The 20,482-nt window shown below is 44.1% G+C and overlaps 1 protein-coding gene across 1 annotated transcript in view; it reads left to right on the top strand.

Moving 5' to 3' along the window:
• LOC311245930 (F-actin-uncapping protein LRRC16A-like) overlaps positions 1-20,482 on the top strand; it is a gene marked incomplete at its 3' end in the record, with an annotated part of 192,389 nt that overhangs the window by 75,812 nt on the left and 96,095 nt on the right. The window contains 5 exon segments of the mRNA XM_084335954.1: positions 2,857-2,978; positions 6,671-6,768; positions 7,137-7,207; positions 8,416-8,489; positions 10,707-10,782. Coding sequence (XP_084192080.1) covers positions 2,857-2,978; positions 6,671-6,768; positions 7,137-7,207; positions 8,416-8,489; positions 10,707-10,782 — 441 coding nt within the window.

The following is a 20,482-nucleotide window of genomic DNA, read 5'->3' as shown; positions in this document are numbered from 1 at the left end:
CTTATATTAGAGATCGGCCTGTGTTTGTCTAAATGCATAACCCCCCCCCCCCCCCCCCCCCATTATAAGAGGCCCCTCCTTTATTGGGAGTCCCTCCTCTATTAGATGATTTACGGTAGTATAATAAACCTGTCAGATTAATGTATTCTCTCAGAGGTTTGTATTTATTCTCATGAAAGAGATTATGACCTTTCGACGACTGTTCTCTGTTCACACCTGGAGCTAAAACCCTAGAAACGGTTTCTGAAGAAAACATGTCCTAGGTGGTTCAAATTACTTTAGAATTTAAACATGTCTGCTGACCCTGGAAGTGTTGGATTTGACCGTTTTAAGGAACCCGAAAAGGTTCTCATGATGTTTCAAAGGGCAGGTGTTTATGGCGACTAAGGCTCCATTCACACTGCAGGCCTTATAGTGCTCAATTCTGAGTTATTGCTCAGGTCAGATTTCTTTTGTTTATCTGTTCACAGATCAGATTCCGGTCTGAACGGGTCACTGCTCCTGAACTGACCCACATGCACAAAATTAAGATGCATGTAAAAATGGTGACAAATGTCAATCTAGAGCGATGTAAAACTTTGCATTGCAAATAAATATGACCTGTATCTTATTTCAGGACCACATTATGAAAGTGGTTCGAATCAGAATTGAAAAGATTCCATGTGATTTTGTGCCGGTCAGATCTGAGTCACTGTAAGAGCAAATAAATCCGATCTGAGCCTCTTTTGTCTGCAGTCAGAGAGACAGGTGGAGGTGTGATCTAGAGAAGAGGAGAGTTTGAAAACAGACTATGATTTCACACTCGTGTAGACGGATGCCTGTTTTCAACAGACATACCATCGGACCTTCATGAGAAGCACTACCTGCTCATTTAGAACGAAGAGGGAGCCACAGTTGGCCCTGGGTTGGCTAGCTCAGGGGTTCCCAAACTTTTCAGGCCGGGGCCCAGAAAATAAGGCGTCAGAGAGCCGCGGCCCTATGCACATCGTCTGGCCTTTTTTTTTTTTTTTTTTTTTGTCAGGCGACCGATTTTTTAAGCCAAATATCACTTCAATCCTATTAAGTTAGTTCAAGTTAGTTATTCATTTATATGTGCTATTTATGAGAGGGCTAACTTGTTGCAAAATAATAATGATAATAATAATAGCCTCATTAAAATACTATTGTTGCTTCGGTTGTTTTCAGCGTTTTATGTGCATAATCTGTTATTTAGTTTGAAATGTTCGTTGAAATAAGTAGATTTTTCGTTTTTGTTTATTTATTAAGTTAATATAAAACCATATAGTCACATTTTAGAATACAATAGAATAGAATTTTAGAATACAACTAGAAACACTGTCCTGGCCTGCTTCTAAGTTCAGTGACCTGACAATTTTATTTTTATTTTTTTTTTTAATTCTTTTTAAATCATCTCGCGGCCCATCCGTGGCTGCTCGCGGCCCACCTTTGGGTCGCGACCCCGACTTTGGGAACCACTGGGCTAGCTGTCACTTAGCATAATCTACCTGTCAAATATAATAATCCTTTTTATCAACGGTTCCCTTCCTTCCTATGTTTGAAAGTCACCTCTCTCTCACGTACCGGCCAGTCAATCCTCTCACTTCACTGTGAACTCACAACACGACGGTTCCGGTTGGTCGCCTGTATTCGCTATAAAGACGAGCTCGGTTTATGTTAATGTTGGCCTTTTGCTGGAAGTGTGTGTTTACGTAATCACAGAGGGAGGCAGAGTGTGCGCTGAGAGTCCGCTTTATCTTCCTGTGGAGATGTGAGCTGGATAGATGGGGAGATTCTAGACGGAGGTATTATTTCTGAAGCATTGTCCCTTCACTCGGTGCCCTGGGAACAGTCACAGGGAGGTCACGAGGGAGAGGAGGATGTGACGTGTGATGAAGGTCATGGTCCTTGTCTCTCTTTGAAGTTGGAGGGAGGAAGGGTGTGACAGAGAGATGGCTGGATAATAGGCCTTTTTCTTTTCTCTCCCGGCTCTCTATATAGTATGTGCGTGGCCTCTTTAAGCTGGTGGCAGAGAGAGGGAGGGAATTTCAGATGGGATACAGTTATTAAACAGTACATACTGTGTGTCTCCTAGTTCATAGTAGAGTATGACTGAGGTTCCTTCTGTGTCTCCTAGTTATCCATAGAGTATTAGCAAGGTTCCTTCTTTATCTCCTAGCTCTCCATAGAGTATGACTAAGGTTCCTTCTGTGTCTCCTAGCTCTCCATAGAGTATGACTAAGGTTCCTTCTGTGTCTCCTAGCTCTCCATAGTGTTACGAGTGGGGGTAGTGAGGAAAGGAGAGAGAACCCAATAATGCAGACAAGGATGATGAGAGAGGCAGAGACGGCAGGATTCGTGTAGATAATGACTTTACTTTAGTTCACTTAACACTACACGAAAATAGGACATAAACGGCACAGCCGTGCTGGCACGATAAACAAAGAACTTGAGAACAACAAAAATAACATAAAAGGCGCAGACGTGCTGGCACTAGAGCACAATGAACTTGAGAACGCGTAAAACAAACGGGCAAACAACAAAACACTAACACTTACTTAGCATGAAACAAAGGGCAACAACGACGTGGGCAGGAAACGGGGAAACTGGAGGTATGACGCCACAACGAGGAGAGGAAGACACACACTTATATACCAGACTAATTCTGATTGGCAACACCTGGCCAGGCCAGTCTCCATAGAGTATGAGTGAGGTTCCTTCTGTGTCTCTTAGCTCTCCATAGAGTATGACTAAGGTTCCTTCTGTGTCTCTTAGCTCTCCATAGAGTATGACTAAGGTTCCTTCTGTGTCTCCTAGCTCTCCATAGAGTATGACTAAGGTTCCTTCTGTGTCTCCTAGCTCTCCATAGAGTATGATCGAGGTTCCTTCTCCCTGAAGCTGCTCTCTACAGAGGAGGTGAACGAGGTGGTGGCTCACATAGGAAACTGTATCCTGAGGATATGTCCCGGTCTGCCTCCTGGGTAAGTCTATCTCTCCCTTTGGCTCTCGCTCTCGCTCTCTCTCTCGCTCTCTCTTGCTCTCTCTCCCTTTGTCTCTCTCTCTATCTCTCTCGCTGTATCTGTATCTATCTCTCTGTATATATCTCTTATTTATCTCTCCGTATCTCTCTTTCTCTCTCTCACTCTCACTCGCTCTGTCCCTTTGTCTATCTCTCTATATCTCTTTATCTCTCTCTTCTATCTCTCTCTCCATCTCTCTGTCCCTTTGTCTCTCTCTCTCTCACTCTCACTATATCTCTGTCCCTTTCTCTCTCTCTCTCTCTCTCTCTCTCTCTCTCTCTCTCTCTCTCTCTCTCTCTCTCTCTCTCTCGCTCTCTCTCTCTCTCTCTCTCTCTCTATATGGTATATATATATCTGTCTTTCTTTATCTCTCTATCTCTCTCTATCTCTCCCCTATCTCTCTCTTTCACTCTATCTCTCTCTATCTATCTCTTTCTCTCTCTCTCTGTCCATTTCTCTCTATATCTCTCTCTATCTCTCTCTTTCTTGCTCTCTCTCTCTGTCCCTCTGTCTCTCTCTCCATTCATCTCTTTATTATGTGGGCATGCATTAATTGGTGTATTCAAATAAGCATTTAAATTGTGTGTGTGTGTGTGTGTGTGTGTGTGTGTGTGTGTGTGTGTGTGTGTGTGTGTGTGTGTGTGTGTGTGTGTGTGTGTGTGTGTGTGTGTGTGTGTGTGTGTGTGTGTGTGTGTGTGTGTGTGTGTGTGTGTGTGTGTGTGTGTGTGTGTGTGTGTGTGTGTGTGTGTGTGTGTGTGTGCATGAGGGTGTTTTTCTATGTCCTGCCATTTACTGAATTGGGAAACTGACATTGGCTATAAACCTCCAGACGCCACTGATCAGAGTTCCGTTTGGTACAACAAGACAAGCGACCTCACTGATTTACAGTGGCTTTAGTGCAGTGTAAATAATAAAGCTGTTGTGCCTCAGTAGATATTAAAGTTATGTATTCCCACCCTTTCGCCGGTAAAGTGATGAAGAATGATGTCAGTGTTTTCTGCCATCACATAGTAATATTTGTATGTCGTGCATGTCTCATGTAGGTATGTGACAAATAAAACTCTTGAATCTTGAATCTTGAAAGATTCAAACAATGGAAAGGACGGTGTACAACCAGAATATATTCTGGGTACAATATCAGTTAGTGAAACCTATTGCAGTAGTCTGATATTGTGGTGGGCAATATAATTACATTGTTTCCTGGAGCATTGTACTGTTATTGTACTTGTTCTAGCATTGTACTGAACAACTTTTTGACTTTTTTTTTTATTACAGTACGTGTTTATGGGAGAGACGCTTGTCTGGTCGACTGGCAGTCAGCTAGCTGGTTTAGGTTTAGGTTTAAGTTTACTTTATTTGTTCAAGGGGGACAGGGTACATTAATAAACATTTTAAAAACGTAAATGCACCCAATTTTAGCCAAAAGGCTCATTTCCATTGGTAATCCCCCTGCCATAAGATACAGGCTAAAATCCTATGTAAAAAAAGGGTTAGCAATACAAACAGAATAATAAGCGAGATAAATAACATTAGAATAAAAACACAAACAAAAGCACATATAGTAGGACATATGATAGGGATACAGGGCACAATACAGTCATGGACACAAGGACAGAGCACAACATGACAGATTAGATGGCCCAGGCATAGACAAACACACACACACACACACACGCACACACGTATGCACGCATGCATGCACACACACACACACACACACACACACACACACACACGCACACACGCATGCACGCACGCACGTGCACACACACACACACACACACACACACACACACACACACACACACACACACACACACACACACACACACACACACACACACACTTGGTGAGACAAGTGGCTCCCGATGCCTGAGTGATAACGAGGTGTTGGCCACACCTGTGGCTGCTCGTTAAAGAGCAGGTGTCCCAGGTGTGCTCCATTGGCTCAGGGTTTCTTTGAATGGTTTTTATTTTTTTCTTTGTTTGGTTTTTGAGTCCCACGCGTGTGTTTTTTGTACTTTTCCATTCAATAAAGGACCATGTCATTTGAAGCTCCTTCTCCCTCTTGAATCCCGTCGTCAGTGTCATGAGTATTTTATTTTATTTTATTTGACATTTAAATAAATTTTTTCAAGATTCAAGAAAACATCAAGGATGAAACACAAAAAAAGTCAAGACTTATTTCCATTGTGGTCCTTGGTCTCAGACAGATAAGCAATACAAAACATGACCACAAATAACAATATGACAAACTACATAGACATGTACATTTTAAGTGCAGTACAAACGTAGCCACAGTAACAAACGGACACCATAAACCTGAAACTATTCACGGCTAGCTTTAGATGTTCGTGGGAATCGGAAGCAAGGATATGAAATGCAGAAATAGGTATTAATCATAAGGCCATAAAGTCGCTGCGCCTGAGCCATAAAGTCACAGAGTCGAACGCACAGAGCGGAGATAGAGAAGCTGAAGAGTTAGTTGGCGTTTGTGTTTTGGAAGTACATTTGATTTAGATACAACTCAGGTCAGTTAAATCTATTTGGGATAATCCAGTTCTCTATCTATGATTTAGTTCCAGTAGGCCTTCAGCTGAGCTGCGTCTCACATTTAGAAGATGGTACTTTGAAGTCTTGGGAAAGGTAGAGACTGTACTTCAGCATCTGATGCTACTTGGGTTTCTATATTTGAAAGTGCTATCTTTGGGTGGTGTTTTGGAACAGTTACTGTTTGAAAGTGGTATATTTGGGTGGTGTTTTGTTTTGGAACATCTGCTGTTTGAAAGTGGTATATTTGGGTGGTGTTTTGTTTTGGAACAGCTGCTGTTTGAAAGTGGTATATTTGGGTGGTGTTTTGGAAGAGCTGCTGTTAGAAAGTGGTATATTTGGGTGGTGTTTTGGAAGAGCTGCTGTTTGAAAGTGGTATCTTTGGGTGGTGTTTTGGAAGAGCTGCTGTTATAAAGTGGTATCTTTGGGTGGTGTTTTGGAACAGCTACTGTTTGAAAGTGGTATCTTTGGGTGGTGTTTTGGAACAGCTACTGTTTGAAAGTGGTATCTTTGGGTGGTGTTTTGGAACAGCTACTGTTTGAAAGTGGTATCTTTGGGTGGTGTTTTGGAAGAGCTGCTGTTAGAAAGTGGTATCTTTGGGTGATGTTTTGGAACAGCTACTGTTTGAAAGTGGTATCTTTGGGTGGTGTTTTGGAACAGCTGCTGTTTGAAAGTGGTATCTTTGGGTGGTGTTTTGGAACAGCTACTGTTTGAAAGTGGTATCTTTGGGTGGTGTTTTTGGAACAGCTACTGTTTGAAAGTGGTATCTTTTGGTGGTGTTTTGGAACAGCTGCTGTTTGAAAGTGGTATCTTTGGGTGGTGTTTTGGAACAGCTGCTGTTAGAAAGTGGTATCTTTGGGTGGTGTTTTGGAACAGTTACTGTTTAAAAGTGGTATCTTTGGGTGGTGTTTTGGAACAGCTCCTGTTAGAAAGTAGTATCTTTGGGTGGTGTTTTGGAACAGCTGCTGTTTGAAAGTGGTAGCATCTGGTGGTGTTTTCTTCTTCTAGTGTTTGTTGTTTGGACTGCATGCTTTTGTTGCATGTTTTCTGCACAACGAAAGATGGAGATATATATATTTATATTCGCCTCTTCCTCCCGTCAGTAAAGTGATGAAGAAGCTGGTGATGGAACCTCCTGACAGAGTGACGTCACTACAGACACTGTGGGAGAACAACAAGCCTCCAGACCCTGGACCCTGTGGTATGATCTGTGTGTGTGTGTGTGTGTGTGTGTGTGTGTGTGTGTGTGTGTGTGTGTGTGTGTGTGTGTGTGTGTGTGTGTGTGTGTGTGTGTGTGTGTGTGTGTGTGTGTGTGTGTGTGTGTGTGTGTGTGTGTGTGTGTGTGTGTGTGTGTGTGTGTGTGTGTGTGCGCGCGCGTGTGTGTGACTGTGTGTGTGTGGCAGGATACAGTGGGACTTTGTGTCTGAATGAGCATCTTCTTTATATTTCATTATATTCACACTTCAATATATAATTATTGCACAATTATGAATAATAACGGATCCTTTTTCTTTTGTGTGTCTGTCTCTGTGTGTGTATGTGTGTGTGTGTGCGTGTGTGCGTGTCCAGGTGGGTTTTCACAGATGTACAGGTGTGTGTGCGACTGGTTGGGGCTGCCTTACAGAGATGAAGTACAGTGGGTCAGTATCGTTGTGTCTGTTGTTTTCTGTTGTCAGTAGCTCTCGGAACCGTTCTAATGTCTCACACTGTCAATGTCGTCCTACACAAACGAAACCTCTCTCACTCCGGAGTCTGTAAAGACTCATATTATAAAACAGGCCCTGATGGAGAAAAGGAACAGGCGGGACGGATCTCTGATCTGATCTTGTTAGAAGCAGTGTTTGGATGTGACCAGGACTAATCGATCACTAATGTGGTGACAAGATTAGATGCGTTAGCAACGGGCTTTTTGTTATTTTCCACCAGATTAGACGTGGATTTGCATTGAAATGGAATATTTCCGGTGTCTTAAGAGTCTATTCTACTGCACGTCTACTTTCAGAGTGGACAACGCCTCTCTGAGACTGCCAATGTTTAACCCTTCCACTGCCACACTACAGAAGGTTAACCTTTCACTACCACACTACATAATGCTTAACTGTCTCTAGTGTGGTAGTGAAAGGGTTAACATCCTGTAGTGTGGTAGTGCAATGGTTAACCCTTTGTCGTGTGGCAGTGAAAGGATTAAAGTGAAGGGGATTATCCTCCATCTTCTCCCGTCTGGTGCAGGGTAATAGGAAGACAATAGATATAGGCACATACAAAATGTAATATGAATATATATAAAAGTAGACACAAGGTTCTGTATAATACACACTGGGTTTAGTGGTTAAGAGTCATAATACACACTGCACTAGAGTCTGTGAGGGTTTAGTGGTTAAGAGTCATAAGTGGTTAAGAGTGTGTACTATATACCTGTATGTCATGTATGTCCCTATGCCATAAATGTCATGATGTCATGTATGTTGTGTATGTCATAAATGTCACTATGAATTGAAAAAGGGGGACCCTGATGTAAACAAGACGAAAGTCTTTCTCTGGTCTGCATCCCCTTAACAATTGTGTGTATTGATCCGTACTGTATTGTACCCATTCTGCAATCTGTTAAATAAAGTTTTCATTCATTCATTCATTCATTCATTCATTCATTCATTCATTCATTCATTCATTCATTCATTCATTCATTCATTCATTCATTCATTCATTCATAATACACACTGCTAGAGTATGTGAGGGTTTAGTGGTCAAGAGTCAGACATGTCTAGTAGTTCTTTAGATCGGCCGCTGTTAGTTTAAAGTGGTTAAAAAGTATTTTCAGGAAGAAAACATGTGTGTGTGACTCCTGCAGGACGTGGACACCATCTATCTGACTCAAGACACCCGGGAGCTCAACCTGCAGGACTTCAGTCACCTGGAGAACAGGTCAGTGACTCGCCGTCCACTCGCCAGGGAACCGAATTCTCAAAGAGTATGAAAGCGGCGGGAGACATCACAGACGATGGAGCCTGTCGAGGGGGACTTCCCCCATGGGCTGATTCAGCGGATTAGAGGCTGACTCACAAAAACGACTGGATTGGAAGAGAAAACCTGTGTTGACTGGTGCCTTAGGGCATGCGTCCACCTATCTCACAAAAACGCTGGCAGTGCGCCGGTAGTGCTGGCATGAAGCGCATCTTGTAGATGACAGAAAGAAATCTACAGCCATCTTTTTATCGTTTTTTCCTGCCGCGGTTTTGCACATATAGCATATTTTAATACACTTTATTGTATATTAATTATATATATAGTTATTGCCTGACACCACAGTTCGCCCTTTGCTTTTTATTAGCTTTTTAGTAGTGTATTCGTGTAGTTATTATTATTAGTGTATTTGTGCTTTGTCGCGAATCTCAATGGCCCGTCTCTTGTGGGTAGACAGCCAAGACAGGCAGGCAACTCCGGTGTCAGGTTACAAACGGAGTGGTAGATATGAATGGCTGTGATTGGTTGTCTGAAAATGAGCTCAGCGCATCGCTCTGAAAAGTTCAGAAAGTTTCAACTTTAAACGCTGTGTGCGGTCGCACAAAAAAGCTGGAAAAAGAAGCCGACTGCAGCGCATTTCCTATAGGCGGCGCATGCGGCCGCATACGCTCCCTCCCCATTGGGATACATTGAAAAAAGACGCTTGCGCCCATAAATATGAGGCAGGTGGACCCGGGCCCTTAGAAGGGCAGATATTCCCATAAACGCTGCATGCGTTCACTCTCTCGATACAGACATGATCACCTCGTTATCACATCATAACATCTGTACAGGCCATGCTCTCAAGTGTTCGGGACTATGGGCACATTATTTACACTCCGTCTGTCTAGACTCTCGTGTATCACAGTTCTCTTTTTTGTGATCAAATTTTTTATTTTTTTTATATGTAACAAGACAACACAATACAGTAATAACAACAATAAACAGGACTTCACAGGACATAGTAACAACAACAACAATAACAACAAAGGAAATAACGGACAATAATAAACAATAAAAAAAAAAAAAATATTGTGACCACAGACACCACAAAAAATACAAATAAAAAATTAAATAATATAATACATTTCCTCCCCCATGTATCACAGTTCTCTCCGTTTTATATCCAACTATTTGTCTCGTAAACATCACTGTCTACTTCACTGGGTTCCTGGTCTTCAACAAGTCTAAGGATTTGCTCAGAACTTGGTAGAGCAGCTTTCTGCTATTCTGTCCTTGAAGTGCTTAAAGTGCTTGATTAAAAAAAAAAAAGTCAAGGAATTTCTTGAAAAGAGCACATTTTTTAACAAGGTGCTTAAAAAGTCATTGCAATTCAAATCAACCATTCGCATTGAAAGTTTTGTTCATCCATGATACAATTGTTCTGAATCAAGAAATAAATTTTTTTTAATTTAAAGTGTAACTAATTGTCGGAAAGTCCTTGAATTTCATATTGCAATATCTGTGGGAACCCTGAGATGAATGATTTTATCTCCCTGGGAGAGTTCAAAGCTCTGGTAGAAAACGGTGTAACTGAAGAGAGCAATTGCTATATGCAAGCTGGATTTAGTATTGTATATCTGTTATCCCTCATCTGTTTTTAAACATGTTATATTTTCATTTTAATTATCATCCCTTGTCTCTTTTTAACATGCTCTATTTTATGATTGTATGTTATCTTGGCCAGGTCTTCCTAAAAAAAATAGTTTTAATCTCATGGGACGTTCCTGGTTAAATAAAGGTTAAAAAAAAGGTTAAAGGTTAAGATTTGACCCATATGGATATGTTATGTCAATACATTCCTCCAGTGCATAGGCTGTGTCATTGTGTGCCCCTTTAATTGACCACAATGCACCACAACCACATGTCACATGTGGACAGAAGGATTTGTGGCTGAGGTAAATGTGATCATGTGACATGGATTTCAGGTCACAACACACACATTTTTACTTTACTTTACTCGTTTACACGTTCTCAACCAACTTGGAGATTAACCTCTTCTCCAAGCTCCACCCATCCAGTCACTGCCAAATGTTGTTTGAGATGGAGTCTCCCTTTAAGACCCCCACCTCTGAAACTACTGTCTTTTCCCCTCATCCTGTCTCTCTCTATCTCTCTCTCTATCTCTCTTCTCTGCAGGGATCTGGTAGCTATAATAGCTGTCCTGGAGTTTAACCAGTGGTTCACTAAACTCTCCACCAAGGACTACAAACTGGTCAGTTCAACTCTCTCAGTAGCCTCTTCACTCATACCACATACATCCCGCCATCTAATCCAAACCCTGTCCATCAATCATCCACGTTCATTCTTCTTTCCCCCAAAATGTGTCTGGGCCTTGCATTGGTGCTGACTATTTCAGTATACTCCTCACATTGGTGCTGACTATTTCAGTATAAATCCTCACATTGGTGCTGACTATTTCAGTATAATCCTCACATTGGTGCTGACTATTTCAGTATAATCCTCACATTGGTGCTGACTATTTCAGTATAATCCTAACATTGGTGCTGACTATTTCCGTATAAATCCTCCTCCCATTCCACTTACTTTCAAAAAAGTATATATATGTTTTACTGTTTTTCAAATCCCTGTCACTAGCATCAAGAACAACAACAACTATTATTCAACTAGTATTGAAGCTAGCAGCTACTCTCATGACATAACTACCGTTCAACAAAAAAGTCATGGAAAAAAATAGTCTACGAACAGGTTGAAAAGTACCTAGCGGGAAAAAATCGAATCAACGAATTCCAATCTGGCTTCAGAACATCCCACTCCACTGACACATGCCTTCTCTATTTGAACGACCACATCAAACAAGAGGTGGACGCGGGCAAATACTGCGGCATGGTCATGCTGGACCTACAAAAAGCCTTCGACACTGTCAATCACACCATTCTGATTGACAAGCTAAAAGCAATTGGTGTTGATAGCCTATCAGTGAGCTGGATGCAATCCTACCTTGAGGGGAGGGAACAGATGGTGGAGGTAAACGGTACCCTACCCCCCCCCCCTCCTCACAGTGAGCTGTGGTGTTCCACAAGGAAGCATACTAGGACCGCTACTGTTCCTAATTTATGGAAATGACATGTCGTCAGCTTGTGACTGCAACTTGTTCTTGTTCGCAGACGACTCAGCCCTGCTGGTCTCGGACAAGAACAAGTTACAGGTTGAAAAAACCCTCAGCTCGGAACTAGGCAAAATCTGCATATGGCTCGCTGATAACAAACTATCATTACACCTGGGCAAAACAGAGTCCATTCTCTTCGGTTCAAATAACAAACTCAGCAAGACCGACGGCTTCTCAGTTACAGTGGGTGACAATATTGTCACAAGGAAAGATGAAATTACCTACCTGGGCTCCATCCTAGAAGCAAATCTTTCCTGTGACAAAATGGCATCCAATGTAATAAAAAAAGTCAACCAACGAACTTGATTCTTGTAGGCAGGAGCACTCATACAAGGGTACTACGACTATGCTTGCACCTCATGGTACCAAAGCACCTCAAAGGCGCTAAAAACAAAATTACAAACATCTCAAAACTAACTGGTCAGACTACTGCTTGACCTTACTCCTAGAACCCACCTCACCCCTGCCCACTTTGACAACCTAGGATGGCTTAGAGTAGACGACAGAGTACAGCAACTTGCAATGGGCCTGGTCTACAAGATACACTACACGACCAAGGTACCCATGTACATGGCAAAATACGTCCCAAAGGTCAGTGAATACCACGACCACAACACCAGAGGGAGCTCCACAAATCACGTTAAACCCAGATTCGGCTCAAACAGCTACTCTCATAGTGGGTGTGTGTATTGACAAAAAAAGAAAAATGACGCGCGCTCCACGCGATATTGCCTACCCGAATGTTCATCTCACCCGCCGCCTATGCAACTAGTATTGGAGCTACCGTAGCAGCTACTCTCATGACAGAAACCTTTGAGGAAGAAGCATCTCCCCAGATGCTATTTTGCTAGTGTGATTTGGGGCTTAGCACCACTCTAGATGATTGTGATTGGTTTTAGAAATACAAACAACCCAGAGCTATTTTTTCTTATTTCTTCCCCTAGTGGCTTCAGCCAGATCTCTCTCCCGCGCTGCTGGCACAGAGCAAACCCTAGTGTGGAGAGAGACTATGCCCTAATGTGTCTAATTAAGGTCTAATGTGAGCCGTATGCATGCCCGCCTCTCTTGGCTTAACGTTGAAAATAGATTGTCTTTTAATATACTTGTGCTGTTCAAGTTGGTCATGAGCAGTAAGACTCCTGTTTTTATACATAATCAGATTGTTTTTAGTAATACTGTGCACGAGCAATACACTAGAGTTTCCAGTAGTGGGCAGCTTGAATTGCCAGGTCCTAGAACCAGCGCTCTGGGGAGATCTTTTATTTTTAGAGCATTAACTGGAATGGCCTGCCTCGGAACCTCTGCTGCATTTACAGTAGATTCACTTTTAAAAAGAATCTTAAATTGTTTTTAAATTGTTTTTAACACTGTAAATTAATTTTTTGTTTTTGTTTTACACTAATGTAATTTTAGCTATATCAATTGTTACAGTAGGTTCATTATGCATTGTGTGTACTGACTTTTAATAATTTTGTTTTTTTGCAATGGCGATTGTTTTTGTGTTTTTTTGTGTGTGGACCCCAGGAAGACTAGCTGGTTGCTATCGCACCAGCTAATGGGGATCCCTAATAAAATCAAATCAAATCAAATCCCTAAATCATCCATTCCCCACGTCCCAGGGGTGGGTGCTTGATGGGGTTCCAGATGGTCCCTAGAAAAAATGGAGAATGGTTTAATTGCCGATTTAATTCAGACCAATGAGAGAATGTACGGTATAAAGAGTTATCAGTCACTATCAGCGGTTTCACTTTCTCCACTTGTATCTCCTCAAGAGACCACGATGGAATTCATATCCAACAACAAACACCTTCTCAGATGGGAGTCACCGAGACAAAGTTGTATCAATCGAGTCGACGAGGTCATAGTTGAGAACCACTGTCCTGAAACCACTGTCCTGAAACCACTGTCCTGAAACCACTGTCCTGAAACCACTGTCCTGAAACCACTGTCCTGAAACCACTGTCCTAAAACCACTGTCCTGAAACCACTGTGTTGAAACCACTGTCCTGAAACCACTGTCCTGAAACCACTGTGTTGAAACCACTGTCCTGAAACCACTGTCCTGAAACCACTGTCCTGAAACCACTGTCGTGAAACCACTGCCCTGAAACCACTGTCCTGAAACCACTGTCCTGAAACCACTGTCCTGAAACCACTGTCCTGAAACCACTGTCCTGAAACCACTGTCCTAAAACCATTGTCCTGAAACCACTGTCCTGAAACCACTGTCGTGAAACCACTGCCCTGAAACCACTGTCCTGAAACCACTGTCCTGAAACCACTGTCCTAAAACCACTGTCCTAAAACCACTGTCCTAAAACCACTGTCCTAAAACCACTGTCCTGAAACCACTGCCCTGAAACCACTGTCCTGAAACCACTGTCCTGAAACCACTGTCCTGAAACCACTGTCCTGAAACCACTGTCCTAAAACCACTGTCCTGAAACCACTGTCCTGAAACCACTGTCCTGAAACCACTGTCCTGAAACCACTGTCCTGAAACCACTGACCTGAAACCACTGTCCTGAAACCACTGTCCTGAAACCACTGTCCTAAAACCACTGTCCTGAAACCACTGCCCTGAAACCACTGCCCTGAAACCACTGTCCTGAAACCACTGTCCTAAAACCACTGTCCTGAAACCACTGTCCTGAAACCACTGTCCTGAAACCACTGTCCTGAAACCACTGTCCTGAAACCACTGTCCTGAAACCACTGTCCTAAAATCACTGTCCTGAAATCACTGTCCTACAACCACTGTCCTAAAACCACTGTCCTGAAACCACTGTCCTGAAACCACTGTCCTAAAATCATTGTCCTGAAATCACTGTCCTGAAACCACTGTCCTGAAACCACTGCCCTGAAACCACTGTCCTGAAACCACTGTCCTGAAACCACTGTCCTGAAACCACTGTCCTACAACCACTGTCCTGAAACCACTGTCCTAAAACCACTGTCCTGAAACCACTGCCCTGAAACCACTGTCCTGAAACCACTGTCCTGAAACCACTGTCCTAAAACCACTGTCCTGAAACCACTGTCCTGAAACCACTGTCCTGAAACCACTGTCCTGAAACCACTGTCCTAAAACCACTGTCCTAAAACCACTGTCCTGAAACCACTGTCCTGAAACCACTGTCCTGAAACCACTGTCCTGAAACCACTGTCCTGAAATCACTGTCCTGAAATCACTGTGTTGAAATCACTGTCCTGAAACCACTGTCCTGAAACCACTGTCCTGAAACCACTGTCCTGAAACCACTGTCCCGAAACCACTGTCCTGAAACCACTGTCGTGAAACCACTGTCCTACAACCACTGTCCTGAAACCACTGTCGTGAAACCACTGTCCTGAAACCACTGTCCTGAAACCACTGTCGTGAAACCACTGTCCTAAAACCACTGTCGTGAAACCACTGTCCTGAAACCACTGTCCTAAAACCACTGTCCTGAAACCACTGTCGTGAAACCACTGTCCTAAAACCACTGTCGTGAAACCACTGTCCTGAAACCACTGTCCTGAAACCACTGTCCTGAAACCACTGTCCTGAAACCACTGTCCTGAAACCACTGTCCTGAAACCACTGTCGTGAAACCACTGTCCTAAAACCACTGTCCTGAAACCACTGTCGTGAAACCACTGTCCTGAAACCACTGTCCTGAAACCACTGTCCTGAAACCACTGTCCTGAAACCACTGTCCTAAAACCACTGTCCTAAAACCACTGTCGTGAAACCACTGTCCTGAAACCACTGTCCTAAAACCACTGTCCTAAAACCACTGTCGTGAAACCACTGTCCTGAAACCACTGTCCTACAACCACTGTCCTGAAACCACTGTCCTGAAACCACTGTCCTGAAACCACTGTCCTGAAACCACTGTCCTGAAACCACTGTCCTAAAACCACTGTCCTGAAACCACTGTCCTAAAACCACTGTCCTGAAACCACTGTCCTAAAACCACTGTCCTGAAACCACTGTCCTGAAACCACTGTCCTGAAACCACTGTCGTGAAACCACTGTCCTGAAACCACTGTCCTGAAACCACTGTCCTGAAACCACTGTCCTGAAACCACTGTCGTGAAACCACTGTCCTGAAACCACTGTCCTGAAACCACTGTCCTGAAACCACTGTCCTGAAACCACTGTCCTAAAACCACTGTTGTGAAACCACTGCCCTGAAACCACTGTCCTGAAACCACTGTCCTGAAACCACTGTCCTGAAACCACTGTCCTAAAACCACTGTCCTGAAACCACTGTCCTGAAACCACTGTCCTGAAACCACTGTCCTGAAACCACTGTCCTGAAACCACTGTCTTAAAACCACTGTCCTGAAACCACTGTCCTAAAACCACTGTCCTGAAACCACTGTCCTGAAACCACTGTCCTGAAACCACTGTCCTAAAACCACTGTCCTGAAACCACTGTCCTGAAACCACTGTCCTGAAACCACTGTCCTGAAACCACTGTCTTAAAACCACTGTCCTGAAACCACTGTCCTAAAACCACTGTCCTGAAACCACTGTCCTAAAACCACTGTCCTGAAACCACTGTCCTAAAACCACTGTCCTGAAACCACTGTCCTGAAACCACTGTCCTGAAACCACTGTCCTAAAACCACTGTCCTGAAACCACTGTCCTAAAACCACTGTCCTGAAACCACTGTCCTGAAACCACTGTCCTGAAACCACTGTCCTGAAACCACTGTGTTGAAACCACTGTCCTGAAACCACTGTCCTGAAACCACTGTCCTGAAACCACTGTCGTGAAACCACTGTCGTGAAACCACTGTCCTGAAACCACTGTCCTGAAACCACTGTCCTGAAACCACTGTCCTGAAACCACTGTCCTGAAACCACTGTCCTAAAACCACTGTCCTGAAACCACTGTCCTGAAACCACTGTCCTGAAACCACTGTCCTAAAACCACTGTCCCGAAACCACTGTCCTAAAACCACTGTCGTGAAACCACTGTCCTAAAACCACTGTCGTGAAACCACTGTCGTGAAACCCCTGCCCTGAAACCACTGTCCTGAAACCACTGTCCTGAAACCACTGTCCTGAAACCACTGTCCTGAAACCACTGTCGTGAAACCACTGTCGTGAAACCACTGTCCTGAAACCACTGTCCTGAAACCACTGTCCTGAAACCACTGTCCTGAAACCACTGTCCTGAAACCACTGTCCTGAAACCACTGTTGTGAAACCACTGTCCTGAAACCACTGTCCTGAAACCACTGTCCTGAAACCACTGTCCTAAAACCACTGTCGTGAAACCACTGTCGTGAAACCACTGTCCTGAAACCACTGTCCTACAACCACTGTCCTGAAACCACTGTCCTACAACCACTGTCCTGAAACCACTGTCCTAAAACCACTGTCCTGAAATCACTGTCCTGAAACCACTGTCCTAAAACCACTGTCCTGAAACCACTGTCCTGAAACCACTGTCCTGAAACCACTGTCCTGAAACCACTGTCCTAAAACCACTGTCCTGAAACCACTGTCCTGAAACCACTGTCCTGAAACCACTGTCCTGAAACCACTGTCCTGAAACCACTGTCCTGAAACCACTGTCCTACAACCACTGTCCTGAAACCACTGTCCTAAAACCACTGTCCTGAAACCACTGTCCTGAAACCACTGTCCTGAAACCACTGTCCCGAAACCACTGTCCTGAAACCACTGTGTTGAAATCACTGTCCTGAAACCACTGTCCTGAAACCACTGTCCTGAAACCACTGTGTTGAAACCACTGTCCTGAAACCACTGTCCTGAAACCACTGTCCTGAAACCACTGTCCTGAAACCACTGTCGTGAAACCACTGTCCTGAAACCACTGTCCTGAAACCACTGTCCTGAAACCACTGTCCTGAAACCACTGTCCTGAAACCACTGTCCTAAAACCACTGTCCTAAAACCACTGTCCTGAAACCACTGTCCTGAAACCACTGTCCTGAAACCACTGTCCTGAAACCACTGTCCTGAAACCACTGTCCTGAAACCACTGTCGTGAAACCACTGTCCTGAAACCACTGTCCTGAAACCACTGTCCTAAAACCACTGTCCTGAAACCACTGTCCTGAAGCCACTGTCCTGAAACCACTGTCCTGAAACCACTGTCCTACACCCACTGTCCTGAAACCACTGTCCTGAAACCACTGTCCTGAAACCACTGTCCTGAAACCACTGTCCTGAAACCACTGTCCTGAAACCACTGTCCTGAAACCACTGTCCTAAAACCACTGTCCTAAAACCACTGTCCTGAAACCACTGTCCTAAAACCACTGTCCTGAAACCACTGTCCTGAAACCACTGTCCTGAAACCACTGTCCTGAAACCACTGTCCTGAAACCACTGTCCTGAAACCACTGTCCTGAAACCACTGTCTTAAAACCACTGTCCTGAAACCACTGTCCTGAAACCACTGTCCTGAAACCACTGTCCTGAAACCACTGTCCTGAAACCACTGTCCTGAAACCACTGTCCTAAAACCACTGTCCTGAAACCACTGTCCTGAAACCACTGTCCTGAAACCACTGTCCTGAAACCACTGTGTTGAAACCACTGTGTTGAAACCACTGTCCTGAAACCACTGTGTTGAAACCACTGTGTTGAAACCACTGTCCTGAAACCACTGTCGTGAAACCACTGTCCTGAAACCACTGTCCTGAAACCACTGTCCTAAAACCACTGTCCTGAAACCACTGTCCTGAAACCACTGTCCTGAAACCACTGTCCTGAAACCACTGTCCCGAAACCACTGTCCTGAAACCACTGTGTTGAAATCACTGTCCTGAAACCACTGTCCTGAAACCACTGTCCTGAAACCACTGTGTTGAAACCACTGTCCTGAAACCACTGTCCTGAAACCACTGTCCTGAAACCACTGTCCTGAAACCACTGTCGTGAAACCACTGTCCTGAAACCACTGTCCTGAAACCACTGTCCTGAAACCACTGTCGTGAAATCACTGTCCTGAAACCACTGTCCTGAAACCACTGTCCTGAAACCACTGTCCTAAAACCACTGTCCTGAAACCACTGTCCTGAAACCACTGTGTTGAAATCACTGTCCTGAAACCACTGTCCTGAAACCACTGTCCTGAAACCACTGTCCTAAAACCACTGTCCTGAAACCACTGTCCTGAAACCACTGTCCTGAAACCACTGTCCTGAAACCACTGTCCTGAAACCACTGTCCTGAAACCACTGTCCTGAAACCACTGCTACAACCACTGTCCTGAAACCACTGTCCTGAAACCACTGTCCTGAAACCACTGTCCTGAAACCACTGTCCTGAAACCACTGTCCTGAAACCACTGTCCTGAAACCACTGTCCTAAAACCACTGTCCTGAAACCACTGTCCTGAAACCACTGTCCTGAAACCACTGTCCTGAAACCACTGTCGTGAAACCACTGTCGTGAAACCACTGTCCTGAAACCACTGTCCTGAAACCACTGTCCTGAAACCACTGTCCTGAAACCACTGTCCTGAAACCACTGTCCTGAAACCACTGTCGTGAAACCACTGTCCTGAAACCACTGTGTTGAAATCACTGTCCTGAAACCACTGTCCTGAAACCACTGTCCTGAAACCACTGTCGTGAAACCACTGTCCTGAAACCACTGTCCTAAAACCACTGTCCTGAAACCACTGTGTTGAAATCACTGTCCTGAAACCACTGTCCTGAAACCACTGTCGTGAAACCACTGTCGTGAAACCACTGTCCTGAAACCACTGTCCTGAAACCACTGTCCTAAAACCACTGTCCTGAAACCACTGTCCTAAAACCACTGTCCTGAAACCACTGTGTTGAAATCACTGTCCTGAAACCACTGTCCTGAAACCACTGTCGTGAAACCACTGTCCTGAAACCACTGTCCTGAAACCACTGTCCTGAAACCACTGTCCTGAAACCACTGTCCTAAAACCACTGTCCTGAAACCACTGTCCTGAAACCACTGTCCTGAAACCACTGTCCTGAAACCACTGTCCTGAAACCACTGTCCTGAAACCACTGTCCTGAAACCACTGTCCTGAAACCACTGTCGTGAAACCACTGTCCTGAAACCACTGTCCTGAAACCACTGCCCTGAAACCACTGTCGTGAAACCACTGTCCTGAAGCCACTGTCCTGAAACCACTGTCCTGAAACCACTGTCGTGAAACCACTGTCCTGAAACCACTGTCCTGAAACCACTGTCCTGAAGCCACTGTCCTGAAACCACTGTCCTGAAACCACTGTCCTGAAACCACTGTCCTGAAACCACTGTCCTGAAACCACTGTCCTACAACCGTTCTCAAGGATTCTCTGTCTGTTCCTTTGTCTCCAGTTCTCTACCCGTTCTGCTCCTGCTCAGAATAACTACTGAGCTCCTGCAGTCGTTTCCCAAGGATTTTAAACCAGTGAGATAATCTGTTTAATCCTGTTCTCCGCTCAGTCAGTCACTTCAGGAGAGAAACGGAGATGATGCACTCTTTATCCTGTCTGTCTGTCTGTCTGTTAGTCTGCCATCCTGTCTGTCTGCATCATGTCTGTCTGCTCATCTCTCATCCTGTCTGTCTGCCTGTGTCTCTGTCTTTTAGCTTGTTTCTCCATATCTCTATATACTGTATGTGTCTTTTTCTCATCCCCTCATCTCTCTCTTATCTTTCTGTCTATCTATCTGTAGATAATAATAAGATAGTATAAATAAGTATAATAAGTAAAAAATAGAGTCTGTCTGTCTGTCTGTCTGTCTGTCTGTCTGTCTGTGATGTCAGTTGACAGAGGATCAGTCCAA

Source organism: Notolepis coatsorum, assembly GCF_963971535.1.
Source record: "Notolepis coatsorum genome assembly, chromosome: 19".
In the NCBI taxonomy this organism is placed as follows: Eukaryota; Metazoa; Chordata; class Actinopteri; order Aulopiformes; family Paralepididae; genus Notolepis; species Notolepis coatsorum.
Note: the sequence above shows the minus strand (reverse complement) of the source record. Positions and strands in the feature narration are given on the sequence as shown.